Below are 21,362 nucleotides of genomic sequence, written 5' to 3'. Positions count from 1 at the left end.
ATAATCAGAGCATGTGAGCAGAGCAGACAGAAGCGTCATTTTACGAATGTTGCCATGTTACAGCACACTGGCGCTATTGCAGACACATTCACATTTAATCATTTAGCAGATGCTTTTATCCAAACGACTTACAAATGAGAACGATAGAAGCAACCAGACCGACAAGAGAACAACAACAGTATACAAGTGCTATGACAAGCCTCAGTTAGTCTAGTACTGAACACATAGCAAGGCAATAGAAAATAAAAAGTAAGTGCTAGTATTAGTTGGTCAAGTGCTGGCGAAAAAGATGTCTTTAGATCTTTTTTGAAAATGACTGAAAAGACTCAGCTGTTCGAATTGAGATTGGGAGGTCATTATTATTTTTGGCTCATTATTATGCCCATTTTCTCTTGCGGACAAAACCAATTTTGTCATTTTCGGCCAATAATTTTTGCCGGATGAAAATTTGATGCATCCCTACTATGAGGACAAGAGAAAGAGATAATTTTACTCTGAATCTTACATTGTAGGAGCTTGTGACATATCTGAGTACTAGAATGCCACAGAGACTTTGGGCTGGTAAACATCCACCTACTAACCACCGACAACACTCTAGTATCAAACTGGCAAGTTTTGGACAGTCTCTACAACTGTTTGGGCTGTATATTAAAATTTACTGCACTGACATATCCAGTAATATTGGAGACATACCCATGATAATTCACTGCAAGCATCATTTTCTTTTGTTGTTGTTCACTACACTGCTTCATAAAATCAGACAATGGTCCAAATGTGGACTGGTCGCAATCCATTTGAGATAAATACCATCTACAATACCAGAGAAACAAGTTAATGAGTTTGTGGCATGAAACAAAGAATATTAGCATGAGACTGCATTCCCTCCACCCCAAGCCATGATCTTCTCACCAATGGGAACAGGAAGCATCTCACATAGAAATAATGATGTCATCAAAACAGCCAGACTCATCTCTGTTCTTGGTATTTGGTTCATTAGCCCCCAGATACCCTATAAGGTCAATGACACTGCACAGGAAGTGAAGTCATATCCTGCAGTGCATTGTTCATATAAGCTGCCCTATAAATTCTCTTCCTGACTGACCCTCCTTTGTGTTTAACTTGAATTCGACATTTTGGGCCCGTAATGAGCAATGAGTAATGAAATGAAAAATCTGTTCTCGGGCCTGTGTAAACTGAAGAATTGAGAGTGAAGTGCAGCCTAGAACAAAGGACTTTATTAAAATTATGGGAAGACTGAATTATCATTAGCTGGATGCCTCTAGCCAAACTGTGTCATTCTCCTGATCCACCACCAATTTAAAAAGTGCACAGGAAAAATGAGCTGCACTGGGGAGGGGAAGGAGAAAAAGAGAGATACATGCTTTCTCATAAAAAAATGGCAATTAAATTGGCAGATTTGATTAGCAGTATTTAGGGGTGTGAAGAGACAATTATCTCACAAGATGAGACGCGAGACTGGGTTCACAAGAACGAGATGAGTTTTTTAGCCTTTTTTGAAGGAATCCTCAATAATGAAATATATAGGGGAAAATAGTCTTTTATTCAACTGAAAAACACAAAAAGCAAAAAAAAAGCAAAAAAGGTAGGTGCTTTTTGAAATCAACTTGTACTTTACAAAATTAAACTTTTATTTTAATGAATTATATGCAGCAATAAACAACATCTAAACTACAGCTGCGAGATATATATATATAAAAGATTAGAAAAAAAATAAATAAATGAAGGAGTCAGTGTCTCAATTCATAAAGAACTGTTTGGTTTCTCAATTGGAATCTTTTGAATGAACGATTCAAATTACAAATACTTTTTCAAAGTATTTCTCTAGTTTTGATTTATTTAATGCATTCTTGCTGGGTTTTAACATTATTTTAAAACAGTATTGTAAATTTTACCATTCACTCACTAAAATGCACACATGGCATATGAACAGAGTAACAGCTACAATAACACATTTAGGAGTCCTTAAAATAGAACCAAAGTGCTAATGCTATCATTTCCACAAGAACTTCAGTGCCTTAAGATGCTTGCTTTTACATTACTTTTGGTCAAAAACAGTGCCAAAAAGCTCTACTCTGGCCTCAGAAACCAGGTCTGAAAGCAGGCACACTAATAATGGCTAAAATATTGCTAGTGCTTTTATCAATGATGTAGGAAAAAAGAGAGTGAGATGGTTTCCTGTGTTGAGTATGGATTTTAAAAATAAAATTGGACTCTGTGTTTGCTTGTTTTAATTTTATTTTTAATTTTAATTTAATTTTAATTTTTTTTCTTTGCAAAATGATGCATCTTTCACAACTGAATATGATTTCTGTATGTCCTTAGAAGTCTCCTCCCCTGAGGGGAGCAGCGTTTCGTTATGAAGCATTTGCGCTCATTCATTCATTCATTCGTAGGGTTCTTTGTTCATGAACATCAAAACAAGATCCCCACATTATTTTGTAGGGGGTGGACAGGCTTGTTTGCTGAAGCTACAGCCATCTGTCAAGCCATTTTGGTCCTGCATGATTCATTGGAACATGACTGATGAACACCACATTGGTCACTCACCCTCAAACTGTAGGCCACAACTTCCTGCTTCATCAAGTTCTTCAAAATAAAAATACTACACAAGGACACAATTGCAGTAAGTGTGTGTGTGTGTGTGTGTGGGGGGGGGGGGGTGTAATGCATGAAATGAATTTTCCATTCACTTCAATTTGATGTCAATTTCCTTACAAGAAAGGAAGGTAAGAAAAGACACTGATTTGAAAATGATGTTAGATTACAAAGACACTTTTATGAAACTATTAACTTTTAATAAATATATTGTAGGTTATGAAATGCATACACTGCTCAGGGCTAAGCATCTGTCCATATATATATATATATAAAAAGACAAGTAGAAAGTGTGCTGCTCTACAATCATCGCCATCAACCATATGCTGAGCAGTGGGTGTCAGGAATGAGCCTTGCACACGCCAAACAGGAAGCTGACAATAGGTTACAGATGTCAGAGAGCAGGTGTGTGTGTGTGTGTGTGTGTGGCAGAGAACTGGTGTCCACATACACAGACATATACAGGTGAAGCAGAGCAGAGCAGGCAGAACGGATTTCTCTCGCTCTTCTCTTTTACCTGTCAGTGAAAGCTATTGTGAGATATGTAGAGGTCATGCCATGAGGTGGATCATGAATCACACGGAGGCTCTGAAACAATGACAGCCACCGCATGTGCAAGACCTGTCTTTTTACAGCAGAAAAATAGCAATTTCAGATCAAGTCAACTCAGTAATGGATTTTTTTTGCCTGATTTCACTATTTTTTATAACTGTTATATCTGTATGCTAATTTTGATATTAAAACCACTGAAGGCTATAGTCAGTACTAGTTTATTGATTTACATTCCATTTTACTTTAATCAAAGCAGATGAAAATGTTCTTCATGTTGTGATCGAGCGGCAACCTCCCGCTCTCTCTAGTGAAGCCAATAAGGAAGTGACTAAAACTGCAATTCATCAAAATTGAGAGTCAAAAGAGAGTCAATCCCATAGACTCCCCATGTTAAAATGCCCAACTTTACAGCAGAAAAAAAAAAACATGTTTTCAGCCCGGTGCAAATAAATGATTTTGGTCTATATAGCTAATTTTGCCCTTCATGACAACTGTGAGGGGCATGGCCACTTGACTGACAGGTGAATTGCCACTGCTGTCAAAGCCGTCGCGCTAGGTGGGCGTGGCTTCACCAACCAGCTCTCTCCCTTTTGCCCATTTTCGATTGTCCGGGAGAGTCACGCGGTGACGCGCTGCCAAGATGGCGACGGTTAGCTCTGCACACTTTAGGCTTCAAAAACTCTCTTCAGGAGTCTACGGGTGACGACACGGACACTACGTCCATGTTTTTATACAGTCTATGGTTGTGATCTAAGGGACTTAGAAAAAAAAGAGCAGTACATTCAAGCACAGGGCATCCATGGCAACACCATAGATTAACTGAGCATTTACATACTCAAGAAGATACTGCCATTCAGCAATATAATGGAGAAAATAAGAAAAAGATTCTCACATTATGTAGTCACAGTGAGACCCTCTACACCTAGATTGGCATCATGGAAAGCACCATTTGCAATTAGGGCCAGTTTCACCTGCGGAAAATACTAGCATTTGAGTGTTGTTGCTATTAATTATTTTCATCAGCTTTGTTTTAAAAAAAAAATATAAGTTTTGAGTTCCGAAAGTTACAGTATGTTTTGATATTACAATAAAATTGCATTTCAAAAGATCAAAAACATTTTAATTCCTCACGATATGACCCCTTTATTTAAAACACTAAAACAAGTCAAGACCTTTTTTAATGGCATTTAAATTTGGCCAAACAAGATTTACATTGATCTGATATTAAATTGTTCAAAACAAATCCAAATTTATTAGAGATACATTTTAGATTCTAATACCCATCACCTCACCTGAGAACATTCTAGGACCCCTATAGAGCTCTATCACATCACACTGCATGACTCGAGACCCTCGCTGAGACAGAGAATTGATTTTGAGCCATAAAATCAATTGTCTATCTACTTGCTCACCTATCCATCCAACAAACCAAGCAAACCTATGATGTGCTTCTGGACACTGCAGAAATACTTCTGCTACAAACTACATTCATTTTTAATGTAGATGAAGTCAGCCTTGCTGAGACATCCTGCCCGTTTTAGCAAAACCCCATAAATGATAGAAGGGGAGGTTAGGGGTGTTTAATTTAAAATCTCCAAAGATGACTGTACAGAAAACGCAAAACACCAACAGACAGACTTCAGTGAATGATCAAGTTATAAAATACAATGCCAGCAAGGTGACATGGATGAAAGGTTCCACAATCCATAACATACTTTTATGCTGATGTCATCTGAACCAGAATATATTAGGGTTGGGTGATATATATATTGACTAACACATACATACTAATATATATAATTAAATTATATTTTGATCCCCCACCCCTATTCAAGGTATGCAAGCCTAATTCAGAACTATCAGCCAAGACGATCTTCTTCTTAGCTGTGGCATTCAGACTCAATTCCTGCTGTTAAACTCGGACCACGTTTCTGCATTTAACCCAACAGTGGGCTCTGTTTCACCACAAAAGCGTTCAGAATACCAACAGTCGTAATGCTAACTTAATAAGATCCACACAGATGAGTGTCATGGGACTAAAAGAGTGGATGGTGTCTCATAAACATACGCGCATTGATAAACACACATTCATATACAACACAAACTAATTCAATTGAGCACTTTAGGACTCAGCATTTCTCCAGCAGCGCTGGGATGATGTAACAGCTGAGATCGTGCCTGCTGGGAGACTGGAGCACGGAGTTAGATTAGATAACTACCCTTCTGCTATTAGCATGTCAAAGTAATAACAACTGCTTGCTTTAAGAGAGCTCTGTGTAGTGAAGCTCCCAAGAGTTAAGTCCTTGAAGGTCTGTGAATGTAGCTGTCTGCAAAGATATCCTTTTTTTGCAGACCAACTCATGACTACATGAAACCAAAACTGACTAATTCCCTACGACTGTCAAGATTTAAATGGGTCATCGGATACATTATAACATTTTACATGGTGTTCGCATATAAATGTGTCTTAGCAGTGTGTGGACACCACCACTACTGATGGTAAAAATCTATTCACTTCTTATTTTATTCCACAAAAAACCTAAACAGTCTCAGTTACAAAGCCGCTTTGATTTTCTGCGCAGTATAATGAACATTTTAACCAAAGTATTTTGCAGACATTTCATGAAGACCCTAAAGAATCAAAAACATCATATAACAGTACTGGGATTAGGATTTAAAATAAAATGCTATTAATACTAATCAAATTCGATATTACAGTTTGTTTTTGCTTTCTGAAGACTGGTCTGAAATCAAGAGGTTAATCACGATTGCATTATTTCTCTCAATTTCAATATTTTATCTAGTAATACTATCTTGGAATCTGGTAAAAGTCAATATAAAATGAAAAATCTATTTAATAAATGCATGCTATTGATCTTATTATGAATGTTTCATCAATGCATACATTTCATTTCTCCAATTTTTATGTTACCAATGAACAACCAGAGCACTGAACCAAGACTCCCTTCATTCAACTAATTTTATAATTTTCACTTGCATGTTTTCACATTATGGAAGAAAAATAAATTAATCGAAATTACACCAATATATTACCATTAATAGTGGGTAAAAAAATACATGCTGTTAAGTTTATACAAAGTAAATATTCTTCAGATAATATCCATATAGTTTGCTTTGACTTTAGTACAATGACAATATAAAAACAAATTGGGACCCACTTTATATTAAGTGGCCTTAACTACTATGTACTTACATTTTAGTTAATAATTTAGTACAATGTACTTACTGTGTACATACATGTTTTACATTGTACTTATATTTTAAAAAAACTACATGTAATTACATCTGTATTTAATTTCTGTAATTACATTTATAATTACACTGTTGACCCATACTTTACACCTTAACTCACCCTTAAACTTACCCATACCACCAACCCTCTCCCTAACCTTACCCCATCCCACCTCTATAGCAGCAAAACTGTTTTACACTACAATATGAACACAATAAGTACATTGTACTTATTTTTTATGTAAGTACATAGTAGTTAAGGCCACCTAATATAAAGTGGGACCGCAAATTGATTTTGAAATCATGTCTTTAAAATATCATGCTTCATTTTTTGGAAAAGTTGGAAAAGCCCTGACATAAAACAATAAGAGACTCATACATTTCAAGTCTTCAGCAGTCATAGAATAGTAATTTCTTCATTGATAATCTTTATTTTGCACTGAACTTTTATTTTCTATGTACTAGCTCAAAAATGTAGGATGGGAATGAGATATAAGAAATGCAACAGAGGGGAACTTTAAGGTAAATACCAACCTACATTTCTGTTTATTATAAATACAACCGTTACATGGCTTCAGAAGACTTCAAGTGTAGCATACAAGTCATATGGACTCCTTTCTTAGTTCTCTTATGGTGTTGTTTGGTCCTTTTTGGAGCTTGACAGCCATGTTCACTAAGACCTGTAGCTGAATGCAGCTTCTGGATGATGGAGGCAGAAAAGTGCACCGTGTCTGAGCAGAGGTCAGAGGGCCTTCTCAGAATGTCCAAGGCTATTTAACCCATTGTTGAGGTCTTAAATCCTAGTCAGACTCTGAGGGTTCCAACAACCCCTCCTCAAACTTAGACGTGACGGACAATGTGGCCAAAAACAAAACTAAAGTGTTTCTATCACCGGTCAGTGGTATTGTGTTCAGACAGGAATGCAGACTGCTCTCTGCATCCGAGCACAGAACAGCACTACCTGAAGTGACCCAGTGAACCAATGTTGTTATAGAGCAGGAGAATAAACCTGACAGCTCAGTGTAATGAAACTCTGGGAAATAAAATGACAGCAAAGAAGAGTGTGAGTGAGATGCAGAGGCTGTGATTCTTGCCTCAGAACAAAAGGGGTCAAAACTTTACATATATATTTCAAATAGTATAAAATGTATAGCATAGTATAAAATGTTTTACCTCATATTAAACATTAAACTAGATTTTTTTTAATTGTTTCGGAATGTGGAAAATGTTTTGCTTTGTGAAAATTACAGAGTTTTCATAGCACAATGAACTCAATATCTCAAAATATCAAGGACAATTTGATTTTTTCATGACATGACCCATTAAACACAGAAATGAGGCAGCTCTTCACATCGTATATATTATTTCTCTGTTTAATCTGTTAGTGTTCTCAGATTCTTCCTTTTGTTACATGAGTACGTACAGTTTATTTACTCGCTGGTTGTTTTCTTCCTCCAGACACAGGGCTTTAAAATGACAAGGTTACATCAGAAGTAACGAAGCATGTTTTCTAGAAACAGTGAGAAGCAAAGAGAGAGAGAGAGAGAGCAATGGAAGGAAGAGACTCAAAGAAAAAAAAAAAAAAGATGTGGAACATAATGAGGAAGATGTGTCAGCCAGAAGATATGAGCTAATTTGCTTAAGGGGATTTTTCTAGTATTTGCCATGTCGATGAAAAGCTTTCTCATCAATCATTTCAATACTGAAACTTGTGCGACAGATGACAACAAAGACCTTCTTAATGAAATCTTCCCATGCCAGAGACCACGATGAATATATAACCACATAAATATCCTATACACTTAAAGTGCTTCACTATGCTGCCTTCATCTTGAGCGGCTATGTCCTCTCAGCGTGAGAACGGTGGGTGGTACGTACCAGCAGATGAGTCCGGCAGCAACAGCAGTCCAAGTGACACAGCAGGAGTTGGATTTCTTACTTTCCTCTTCCACCTCATCCCTCCGACAGCAGCACAGGCAGCTCAGGTAGATGGCCAGACACAGCAGGTTCACACCGAGACCAGCTGCAGCTACACAGCCCAGGAAGATGAGCGACTGGAACACACAAATAAAGTTCCATGACCAGTCAAGTTTGTAGTTAATGAAGAATGAAGTCACGACCTCCTAAGAAGGTTTTTTTTTTTTTTTTGATAACAGACGATGCATTACACTGTTATAGTCTCCGAGTATTTAATGGGCGCACAAGACAACACTCTGCCAATGCTTGGTTGCCTACTACACAATGTTGTAAAGGGAGCATGATATCCATTTTTTGGCATTGAAAATGGTATTAACTGTGCTGGAAACCTTCACCCAGACAGGAATCAACGGCCTTCAAGCAATGACTGAGAATAAATATGACAACTGATGGGGCAGCACAATTATTCAACAAAGCCACACTCATACACATACACCATGTCGTATCCCATCCTGCTCTTGGCTCTGAAGAGAAAGTAGGACAGCTATAGCAAGCAGCCTAGAGTCCATATTTGCTGCATCACCATCCCTGTTTCCTGTGTTGTCTCTGTCTCTCTCATTTACATCCAACATTCTCTCTCATTCTGTGGGTGCTCGGACATCCTAAGACATCTGCTTCACTCCCATAACTCTAAGACTAATGAATCAACCCCTCTACCCACAATTCCAGTGGCTGCATTTATGTATCAAAGAACCAGAAGACAAAAGAATTCTCTTACAATCTATTCACAAAGCTGCGGAGACCAACTTTAACTGAGTAACAGACAGAAGTCTTAAGAGTAAGGGCTGGGTTGACCTCGCTGCTATGGATGATGTCAGCATACTTACTAACTATGCACACAGTGATATAATGATCTCTGTCAGATATTTATTCATAGAAATATTGTAGAGGGCAATATTATGTTGCCATATAAAATAAAGGTTTTAGAATAAAAGGTTTTTTTTTTTTTTTTTTTTTTTAAATGCAGGCCAAGTGTCACTAATTAAACAAGTAGGTTATATTCAGCTAATTGTCAGCCTAATTGTCATTAAAAACGAACAAATGTAAAATGCTCATGGCACTTTTAAGCTATTTAAAAGCGAGAAAAAGAAAAATTCAAACAAATTAAAAATGAACAATTGCTTAATGCCGAATTGCAGCTATTTGAAAGTGAAAGCAAAATGTGCACACAGCTTTTACAAGCTATTTGAAAGCGAAAGACAGCGAGGAAAAGACATCATATGACCCTTTTAAGTGAAATGCATGATGAAACCTACAGTGAACAGTGTCTCATTTGAGTCACATTGTCTGGAAAAGATGAGTCTGTGTCTAAGCCCCTCCTCCACCTTTGAGGATGGAGAATTCCCATCAGGCCTTTGTGAAGGGCAAACAGGGGTTGATGAAGGTACTGTGATGAGGAAATGGGGGGAGGAGGTACGCAGACTGCCACAGAGGGGTCTTATGGGAGGGGAGGGGGACATATTAGGGAACGAGTGTTTACCAACTAAGAAGTGGCGATTTGAGAGGTTGTGTTGTTGAGGGATATATATATATATATATATATATATATATATATATATATATATATGTGTGTGTGTGTGTGTGTGTGTGGGGGGGGGGGGATTTGCTAATCAGCAAGGGGAGCAGTTGTTGTGGAAACAAGGGGAGGAAGACTGCCATTATGTTTAATGCTTTTGGACAGAGACAGAAAAAATACTCACACACACACACACGCACACACGCGTGCACACACACACGCGCACGCACACACACACACGCGCGCGCACAAACACACAGACACACACACACATGCACAAGCATCACCATGGCAACCTCTAGCTACTTGCTGCCCGTGTAGTTAAGTCCTGGGACAAAGTGAAAAGAGGAATTATCATAGACTATTTTAATGAAGCTGTGTGTGAGTAAATGGCTGGAATTACACTGATTAAATCCCATGATCTTCGTGAACTATGAGAAACTTGTTCTATCTGACAGAGAAAAGCCTAGAGATCAGTGGCAGCTGGTGTAAGATAAATTCTATATCATATTAGCAAAATACAAAAAATAATATCTATAGTAATTGTTCAAACATTAAGAAAGTTGTATACACACAAATTCATATTATAGTTTTAATTAAGTGATTAGTGTTTTTTTCTTTTTCTTTTTTCTTCATCTAGATGAATTGGCCATTCAAAAAAAAAATTAATGGGGTGTGACCATGATTTGATTTGCTTCACATTAACAAAAAAAGGAAAAGACAACATTTGACCAGTAATATTTCACAATATTACTGTTTTTACTCCATTTCAACCAAATAAATGCAGCCTTGGTGAGCATAATATATTAATATAATAAAAATGTTACTTAAATGTGTATTTTTATATAACAGTGTGCTTTTTCTTTAGTCAGATGGATGCAAACCAAAAGATAAAATTAGTCATAACAAAATTATCATTTCTGGAATGACTGCAAAAGAACAGTTTTGTATTATGTAAGACTAGATAAAATAAAACAAAAATCAAGTGGAGTTGTTCCTGGTCTTGACTTTATCTTTGTTTGAATAACATATAGCAGTTTTGCTAATAACCAAGCCAATATATCTAACACAGTACAGCAAAATAATGGCACATCTCCCCTGTCACATACATAAGCTATACAGGTAAAGAAATGGAGAAGTGTAAACAAGAAAGATAGTAAGGGAAGAGAAAAATATTGCTTGTGTGTGCAAGAGAGAAACTGACAGGGAAGGAAGATAAAGCAAGCAATAAATATTCAGAGCCATAATTATGAATATAATGAATCGCTTCAGAATACATTCCAAAACTATATAAACAACACCCATGTTGCAGCCTTATCTGGCCTTACCGGTGTTCTCTCTGTCACAAACATACACACTGGCACAGCAAAACTGAGTGTGTAATTATAACAGTCAAAAAATTATAACACGCACACACAGAGGTTGCGCATTAATACCAGGGACACTTTAATAATGGAACAGCTGCATTAACCTCTATGGAACTAAAGCAAAGAGGAATTATTTACACACCCCTACCTTTCTTCCCCAAGCTATTTCCACCCACCTATTCCCTTGTCATTCAAAGAGACGGGTCACAACAAGACAGAGATCTATTTTTCAATTAGCCACCGCTAATGCTTACAAATGTCTACAGCACAGAGTTCCCACACCTTTTCACCAATGCATTTCTATGGAACTTTCATCTGTTTGTGATATTTCTAGCCAATATTCAAGAGCTGATCCCTAGTAAATTATATACATTATATATATCTTTCCTTTTCATGTTCAAGGTTGTATTCATTCAAGTAACAAAAATGATGAATCCCACTTACTAAGCTTGCAAATGTCTAAAAAAAAACAGCGCCCAGTGAAGGTTGAATGACAGAACCGTATGCAAATTTGACTAAAATGTGTACTAAAAGATGCAGAAGTGTTAGGGAAACAATTGATATTCCTTCCTTGACCACAGAAAGGTAATTTCTAAAAAAAAAAAAAAAAAAAAAGAAAACACGCATAATGATTTAGAAAACATTTACTTTCTCGATAATCATCCTTACAGCAAACAATTCACAAGTTATGTCAATGTTTTCTATCAAAACCCTGAATAACTCTTAAATTTCCAGTAGGGCTGGGTGATATTAGCAATAATATTAGAATAATTTTGACGACAATGTAAAATTTTAATTCAAATTCAAGCATACTTTCCCAAAATAACACACCAAATGTCCAAAAGGTAGAACATGTTATTGCGGACTGCTCTTCACTACTACGTGAAAACTCATGAGTTAAAATCCCGTAAATCAGAGTTTCGCTGTTACATAGATGCATTTTCTTCCTGGTGTTTTGTTTAATTTAAGCAATCTGGCATGCATGCGCACGCAAACGCTCCTCATTGCGGAAGTGACAACGCAGATGATCTGAAAAACAAACAAGCTGGAGTTTAGCGATCTCAATCATTTAGCCGGTCTGTGTTCTGTCATGAGATCTCGATTCTGAAGGTAAGTCCATAATAGTATTTTCTTGTAAAACATACTCCAATCTGTTTTAATTACAACTGTCAATTTATTTATTTAGTTTTTACATTCTATATGCAAAATTGGTTGTGATTGTTGTTTCATGTCGAGTTCTTCAGAAGGCGGCATGTTTTTCTCTGCTTGTAAAGACTATGAATGTATATAAGGGGAATGCTGCTGACAGGTCTTCCATAATGTTGTTTGTTTCAGCTCCACTGTGGATAAAAAGCAACCACCCCGTCTCTTCCACTTTTTTGTTTTCCAGCACTTGTATAATTCAATTTCTGCAGTCCATCCATCTTATCCAAGCATATAGAGAGACGTCTATAAAAAAAACAGGCGAGACAAGGCCGGGTGGGGAAAGAAGATAGGACAGTAAAGAGGTGGGGAAACACACAAGTGGAGCTAGGAAGAAGGGTGGAGAGTATGGTGTGAAAGAAAAGAGGCACAAGGGAGGGATAAAAAGGGTTGAAACAGGATTATGGGGAAAAAGTGGCACGGCAGTCTCCATGAAAGAGAACAAAGGACACAGCGCAGCCCATGTGAACACAATTTCTGCACATCCTCACTCACAGCCACCCACCGCCTCGCAGTCAGAAACACTGCTGTCTTTCTCCAGGAATGAAGTGCTCAGCATCTCTCTTGTTCGACATAATAAGGTTTAATTGAAGCCTTAAGGAAATGAGTGTTGAAAGATTGCTTATCCATTCAGAATGATGACAGTGTCGTAATGTAAGCACATTCAGCATCTAGTCTCACAAGACTGTATAGCAGCTGACCCTTAATGTATCCATACCCTGCCCATACAAATAATGATTTTACAAAGTTAACACTTTATAGAACCTGAAATTAATAGCACTGAAAAGTATTACATTATTAAATTCATGTATATTCATATTATAAACAACAGCGTTCAAAAGTTTGTGATTGTTAAGTTTTTAATGTTTTTGCACAAAGGCTACACTTACAGTATTTGGTAAAAAAAAAAAAAAAATACTGCAATATTATGCAGTATTAGAACAATTTAAAATAACTATTTAAGTATAATTAAATATTTAATGCATTTCTGTGATGGCTAAGCTGAATTTTTAGCATCATTACTACAGTTTTCAGTGATATGTGATCCTTCAGAAATTATTCTAATATGCTGATTTGCTTCTATTATTATGTTTCTCATCGTGTAGAAAATAGTTGTGCTGCTACTTAATATTTTTGTGTAAATCGTCTATCAAATGCTATAAAGGCCAAATTAAAAATGTTATTGGCTTCTTTTTATTTTTGTAAATGGATACATGGATCTGATTTAGGGATGTCAACGATTAATCGATGATCGATTAATTGTCGATAAGAGATGCAATCGATTAAGGCTATCGATGGTCGGTTAACCGATTCAATGTTGGGCTGCGTGCGGCTCATGCGCACTCAACACGTGCGAGCGGCTGTGAGTGACGGTGACGATATATAAAAGCATCATCATTCATTCACAATGTACAAATTAAGCTTTTAATGTGATTTAAACTTTAAAGTACATTAAAATAGAAACAACATAAAAGTTCTTCAACATTAAATGCAATAGAAATGTAGTTACTAATCATTTCATCAGATAACTGTTTTATATCGTGCACTTTGCAGGGCTGCGGGACACAGTGACAGGACAGGTAGTCTATTCATTCCTACAACTTGTTAATTCATTCCTACGAATTATTAATGTGGCAATTGTCCATGTTTCATTAATTGTGTTCCCTAAATAACCCATGATTTAAGTGAAATAAGGGAACAAATTAATAAATCGAACGAATTCTTAATTCATGAAATCTTTAATTTCCCTTCCCATGTTTACCACAGTAAGAGATGCGAAAACAGTTATTAAAAGCGAAAGATAATAAAATAAACCTGGGAAATTAGAGGGTTAGACTATGAAGATTTAGGAAAAGAAACGATGCCTAAATATACTGAATTTGTGGAAATTCGTGACCAATCGGCAAACCAGAACAAAGCCGCGTAAATGAAGACTATGGGGTCCAAAAGCATGGTCGCGATTTAACATTTTCCAGTTAACCTATTATTCCTCTAATAAACAAAGCTTTTATACCACACTTGTCATAATCAGATCTTATCATTTCTAAATAAATAATTGCTGGATTCAAAACAGCGATTAATAGGCGCTGTGACCGACACATTCCTGGAGCATTCACTGCTGTCACTAAACGGTGACGCCGAGCATCGTTCACAAGTTTCTGCATGGACCTGACTAGGGCACAGGTTCTAAGCCCTGGGACAAAATGGGATGCTTTAAGGAAAATGTATAGCCTACTAAGTAATAGGCCCAACATAAAAATAACAATTTGTTTTCATGTTTTTTTTTTTTTTTTTTTTTTTTTTAATAGGCTATGCGAAATATATCCGACTTAAATAGGCTAATTAAGATTAACGGATTTAAAACAGAAGTGTGGGCGCTCCATAAGTTCACAAAAAAAAAGAAGGATGACAACGCATTCTGTTTGTTTGCTTTATTTTACAACAGCACAAATCTTCTGTTTTTATTGTGAGTGTGCACAAATGAAAGTAAACACTTTTGCGGAAAATATATATATATATTTTTAATGTCTCAGCTGTTTCGATCGCCCCGGAGCCTGCTGCACACGTATATTCTAGCGATTCAAACTTACATCGCAGTCTGTTCATTATCAAAATAAAATGTCAACTAAACATTAAAAGGTTACACTGGTCAGTTTAAATAGACCGTAGTATACCGGTCCACTCTGCTGTTATGCCAAGGACGTTTTTGCTCATATGAAGAGGATCATCTTTTCCGTCTATATGCGAATGCGTGTTAAGTACAAGCCTAGTTTACATTATAAATAATAGTTTAACATTCAAATACATTGCGAATATGGAAACATTTCGATTTGTGCCGAATGAGACATGAGCAATAACCTCCAAATAAATCTAGCCAAAGCCGCGCTCGCTCATCCTCGTCTGCACGCATGCACTGTCACGATCTAATGCGCTGTATGCCGGATTTTTAAAAATCTGACATTTTCTAGGACAGAATCCAGCAGGATCAAATTAATGTGAGCAACTGTGTTTTGGTGCAGCAGCGCCGATGTAGTTCACTTAATGTGCAGCGCAGTCACACGCGCTCCACATTTCGGATAATTTTATACAATAATGTCAGTTGAAAACATTGCAATTGTGCTTTAAAATACAACAACGAGCACCACAAAACCATTTAAAGATGCGCGTTCAGCGTTCTCAGTGCGGGATTGGAAACTGTCAACAAAGTAAAATGACCTCAAAAGTATGGCGCGCTCTCTTCATTTTATCAAATGATCATAATCGCATCTATTCATTTTATAATCCTGCTACTAGCATTTTATTCAGACTAAAACCTCTTTAATTCAAGTGAGAAAGCGTTTTGTGTGTGTGTGTGGCTTTTGCACATCCTGTCATACCGCTGACTGCGTGCCTGCAATAGACGCATTTTGCAGTATTATGGTTAACGATTAATCGATTAATTGATCGTTAATTTAAACGACGATCGATCATGGAAATAATCGAAATTTGACATCCCTAATCTGATTACAAAATGATTTTGGCATGTCATCAACCACGACAGTCATCAGGAACAAGAAGTTGTTTTCCTGTAAAAACGCTTTACATACCTTCAACAATCTGTCAGTTCAGTGACTCAGTAAACTACTCTCTGTTGTTATTCAGCTTGTTTGCATAGTGTGTCCACTACATTCACAGGCCGAATTTCCCTGGGGGTCATTGACATACAGCTCAACCAGAGCATAGCTGGCTACCGGCCTGGATAAAACACCCTTTTCAAGCGCCAATCACACCGTCCTCATGAATAAGCGGGCTGTAAAACTGGATGTGAATGAGGTGCCACAGACAAAGCCTTTAAGCTTCGAGGAACAGGGCAGAATCAAGTACTGTTTGCAGCCTGAGGGAAGATCTCTAATTCTGTGTAGAGGCAAAAAAATTAAAGACTCAAATTCTTGAGCTTTGGACCTTTAAACAAGCCAAGAAAGAATATTTTCTCATGACGGAAATAGATGTCTCATCTCATGTCAGGTTTCTAGAGAAATCGGTCTATAATTTCTTGAGATTCCAGGAAGGCAGATATACGCAAGAATGTAAACTAAGCTGCTCTGACATGATACTTGTTCAAAGTTTACGCTGTTTGCTTGTCTGAGGAGCCCTACATGTTAGGACAACCCTGTGACTTATTAAACCAGTATACTGTATCTAGTGTAAAAGACCATTCCAAGTATACAGTATAATGAACCACAATTTCCCACTATGTGTCCTATATAACATGAAATATTAGCATATTGTGTGTCTCAAGTCACAGCATGTTGAAAATAGTGTGTGAAAAAGTCCAGACTGTGTACTATTTCCAGTGGATTTTTTTAAAAAAAGTGTGCATTAATGCAAGTGAGCATTAAATTAAAACTTTAATAAAAACAATATTCTGTGACCCAACAGTTCAATTTTCACTCTCATTTTATTTCCTCCCCGAGTTAGTAAACCTCTTTCAAATTTACTGTATCAACATTGAATTCAACAATAATAAGAAATGTCAGTTGATTTTCTAACCCTAACCCTTTCTCTGATGGATCATGTGACACACTGAAGACTGGAGTAATTTAGCTTTGCCATCATAGGAATAATGTAGGGCTGTGCGATTAATTCGAAATCTAAATAAAAATCACAATTTGAGTGTGCCGATTTCTAAATCGCTTTATGGCACGATTTTCCGCAGCCCCAACGTGCCGCAGAATGTTATCTGAACCAATCAGGATGCAGCACACCTAAGTGGAACGCGAAAACAGAGCAGACTGGGCATATGCCTAACTCCAGGTTCACACACTCTGTCTGTGATGCGTAGCCTTTTTTTTTTTCAAGCCCATGTTAACGGATCAGAACGTTCACACTGCATGCGGTAAAAGATGAGAACATAAAAGGTTATAAATAGAAAGGTGCGAAAAGATTTAATATCTTGTGCATGAGCACAGAGAGAGTTGTGAGTGCACAGGACACAGGTTGAGCGAGAGGAGACACATTGTAAGGCAGAGTGTATCTGAGCCTTACACAGTCTATGATCCGAGCATGCGTGTCTGGTTTTGTTAACAGAGCAAAGGAAATCTGCATGCGAGCGGATAGTTTCACACTCGTGCATTATTTTAATGGGCTTTCGTAACTTATTGTATACGCACTGCAGGCAGAGTATGTGTGGACCTTGGGCAATAAATATATTGGGCGAAACATATAACACCTGAGGCACCGCTACAGTGAGCTTTATTACCAATGCATGGCCAAAAATAAATAAATAAATAATAAACAAAATAACCCTGAACACGGGATTTATTATTATTTATTGTTTATTATAATTTATGCCATATGTCTAGATTTTGTTTGACATATTTGCTTGGTGATTATTTTGACTTAAGTCTTTTCGAGAGACATGTTACAACTTTTTTGATAAAGCTCTAATTGGTTTTCTTTTGGAAATATGTTTCAAATTTATATTGAATGGATTTATGACTGTAAAGCATGCCTGTGTGTGTCAAAATCGTGATTAAAATCGAAATCGCAAAATTGATAAAAAAATCGTGATCGTTTTTTTTTGTCCATATCGCACAGCCCTAGAATAATGTAGTGTAAACAATTACAAAATATGAATCTACCACACAAACTCAAAGTTACGCGTAATAAACTGTCACCCTACATCCTAAGCAGGCAGACGCTGACAAGTTCACAGTGACTTGTAAACTGTCTGTCTACAATGAAAGCACAAATGCTGAGAGATGTGACAACATCAATTCCAATCAGATTCAGAACATGTCTGATGCTTAACATACAGATTTTAGACCAATGAGATTACACCGTGGGCAAGGATACCCAATTCCACAGAAATAGAAACCAAAATGTCTCATCACTTGTCATGGTTAGTTAGAAAAAAAAAAAAAAGAAAAAAAAAGTCTCAGGCCCAGCTCCCACTAACCCCTTTCATATTGCACGTCATACCGGAAAATTGCAGGAACACTGCCGAGTCACCTTCTGTGTGAAAGCAAACACGTATTGCATGTATTTGCCAGAATTGCAGTTTGAAAAGGGGCTACTGACAGCACTAGAGGTTGCCAAGTTTCCAAGGAGCTCATCTTGGATCTCCGACGGTCACCATCATTCATGTAGCTGAACATCTCCGACTCACAAAAATTTAATGTCTCTGCAAAAGATCTGTCTGGATGGCCTTTCAGATTTGTCACAGTAAAACATCCCAGCAGTGTCTAAAGTTTGAGACGGTTCCTCAAGATGTTATTTCATACCATATGAATGAAACCTCTCAATAGCATGTCATCCCCAGTGCAATATGAACTTTTGTACTTGGCAGAAGTATGCAAACTGGGATTCAGCCATATTTCGTTAAGCTTAGTGATGAATGGGTTTTCTGTGGAAGTTCTGTGCCAAACAGCTATGTGATGGTCCAGCAGGTGGAGAACAGCTGTGTGGAGCGCACTGACGCCCTTCTGCTGGGAACTGTTAGAGATCTACACCCGCTGAAGAATGACACAATCAACCTCCTCATCAGAAGTCTACCATTTTTCAGTTTTACGCTCTGTGAGGTACAGAATAACATATTTTCCATGCAGAAATTAAGTAATATGCCTGAGGGAAAGATACCATAATGTGTTATAACTTCCATTAAATGTTGATGAAAAAAAAATATTCAAACATATGCTAATGTAATCTCCAGGTAATCCCCAAGGTATTAGAAAATGAAAAGCTGCAATGATATACCAGCATATTTGAGAAGATTCCAGTGTTGGATCGAGGCAGGGCCATGTGGGGCCTGCATGACTGGGGTTTTACAGGAATGTCCTCAATGAACCAGTCAACCTCACTCGATTCTGTCCTTGTCTTTCCTACATTGCTTTTGAAAGGGAGTAAGGGGTTCAGGGGCAACCTCGGGGGGCTTTTCCAACACAGTGCGCTCGAGTGAACCTCCCCAACCTCACAGCTGGGACATCATTAACTCAGAGAGGAGCAGGTCATGGGTTCTGGGTGAATAAAGAAACAAAAAAGAAAGACAGATAGGAAGCAAGAAAGATGATAAGGGCTCTGCAGCATTCCAGGTTACATCCACCAAGAAATAATAATATAGTAATATAGTATAAGAAATGTTTCTTGAGCATAAAATCAGCATATCGTGTAATGCTGAAGACTGGAGTAATGGCTACTGAAAAATCATCTTTGCCATCACAGTTAAAAGTTACACATAAATTACAGATCTTAAAAGAGAAAAGTTGCTTTAGATAACCATTTTTTGACAATATTACTGTTTTATTGAATATTCTATCGAATAACCACAGCCTAGGAGAGCATAAGAAACTCACTTCTAAAACATCTCATTGCCACCCAAATTTTTTTTACAGTATTTGTAGTTAGTATTTATATCAACTTTATATTAACTTATTTTTATTAAATCCCCCTTCCCCAACATTTTATACCCTTTTGTGAAAGTAAGGCTCCTTCAAAAATTACATGAAGTGATGAATCACAAAACTGATGAAACAGCCAGCCTGTTTCGAAAATAAAAATACCATGCAATGCATGTATAATTAATTACTTAATACTTAACTTTACAATTAAATATTACACAACCATGCTTAAGCCATGCATCTCAATAAGAGACTGATGCAACAGCTCATTGACTATGAGTGGGACTGGAGAACATGCAATACATTCCACTTTGTACAATTACACTATTCACTGAGACTTCCATTCCATTCACTGAGACATCATTACGATATTACGAACAAGATGTTAAAACATGAGCTTAACTGCTTACTTGCAAAAGGCCAAGGAGCTTTTAATTTACGACCATGTCAAAAAGTCTAAATATTTCTGTCCTAAACATCCCAAAAACAAACTGTAGATCTCTGGTATATCTGATCAGCCTGATTTAGTAGGTCAATGGTTTACCAAACAGATTTCATTTGCTTTTTGGGGATTTTTTTTTCTCCCTAAGAAAATCTTTGTGGGTTTTATACTAGTAGCCTGGCCCACCCAGAATCAGCTGAAGAGGATACTTAAAAGGGTGCTGACACGACCAGACCTTCCAGAAAAATTATGGAAGAGACGGCTGCTAAATCAAGACTGGGCTTTTTCTCTCACCTTTCATCTAAAATTGAAATGTAGTGCCATGGTTCAGGTTTGAAGTTATAAAACAGAGCCTAAGGGACACAATAAATAAGGACTTTCAGCGAGCAAAAAGGCTTGACACCAAAGTCATGGCAAGAAATATTGGCCGAGCATCAGAACTGTAGGAAGAAGTGCAAATGTGATGCCCTGAACAAGCTAAAACTGGTAACATTGAAAAATGAAAAATATGGTCTCTACATACTTCACATTACTCTATAATCCATTTAATCTAAGGGACTATTTGATATTGAAGTAATAAATAGAGATGCACCGACTGCAATTTTCTTGGCAGATTCTGATTTCCAATTTTTTGTTAGTGTGATTTGATATTTGCCGATTTCCATTTTTTTTCTAAGACACAGTATATATATATAATTTCTTCAACGCAACACAATGTCTATCATAAAATAAGAAGAAAAAAAAGAAGAAGAAAAATAGAAACCCAAAATTTGCTCTCCTTAATAAATCTTTTCAATGACTCATACAAATCAGTTCAGCTGTGAGAGTGATTGGCTCATAAATCAGCTGACTCAATGAAACAGACTCTAGTTAGCAGCTTACTGGATAAGATATCAGTCAATGACTTGTTCATCACAAAGTTATTGTATGCCTATAGAAGACTATAGACCACAAACAGAATGAAAAAAGCACTTTAAATGGTGCTTCTGCATCCTCTTTGAAATCTAAAGAACTAATTTTTTCCCCCATTCTTTGCATGCAGTACATTGCAATTGCATGGA

The 21,362-nt window shown here is 37.1% G+C and overlaps 1 protein-coding gene across 1 annotated transcript in view; it reads right to left on the bottom strand.

Moving 5' to 3' along the window:
• Positions 1–21,362, bottom strand: part of LOC113080026 (protein tweety homolog 2-like) — a gene marked incomplete at its 3' end in the record, with an annotated part of 34,313 nt that overhangs the window by 7,765 nt on the left and 5,186 nt on the right. The window contains exon 2 of the mRNA XM_026252273.1: positions 8,299–8,474. Coding sequence (XP_026108058.1) covers positions 8,299–8,474 — 176 coding nt within the window. The remainder of the gene's footprint in view (positions 1–8,298; positions 8,475–21,362) is intronic.

This window comes from Carassius auratus, unplaced genomic scaffold, assembly GCF_003368295.1.
Source record: "Carassius auratus strain Wakin unplaced genomic scaffold, ASM336829v1 scaf_tig00030106, whole genome shotgun sequence".
Lineage (NCBI taxonomy): Eukaryota > Metazoa > Chordata > Actinopteri > Cypriniformes > Cyprinidae > Carassius > Carassius auratus.
Note: the sequence above shows the minus strand (reverse complement) of the source record. Positions and strands in the feature narration are given on the sequence as shown.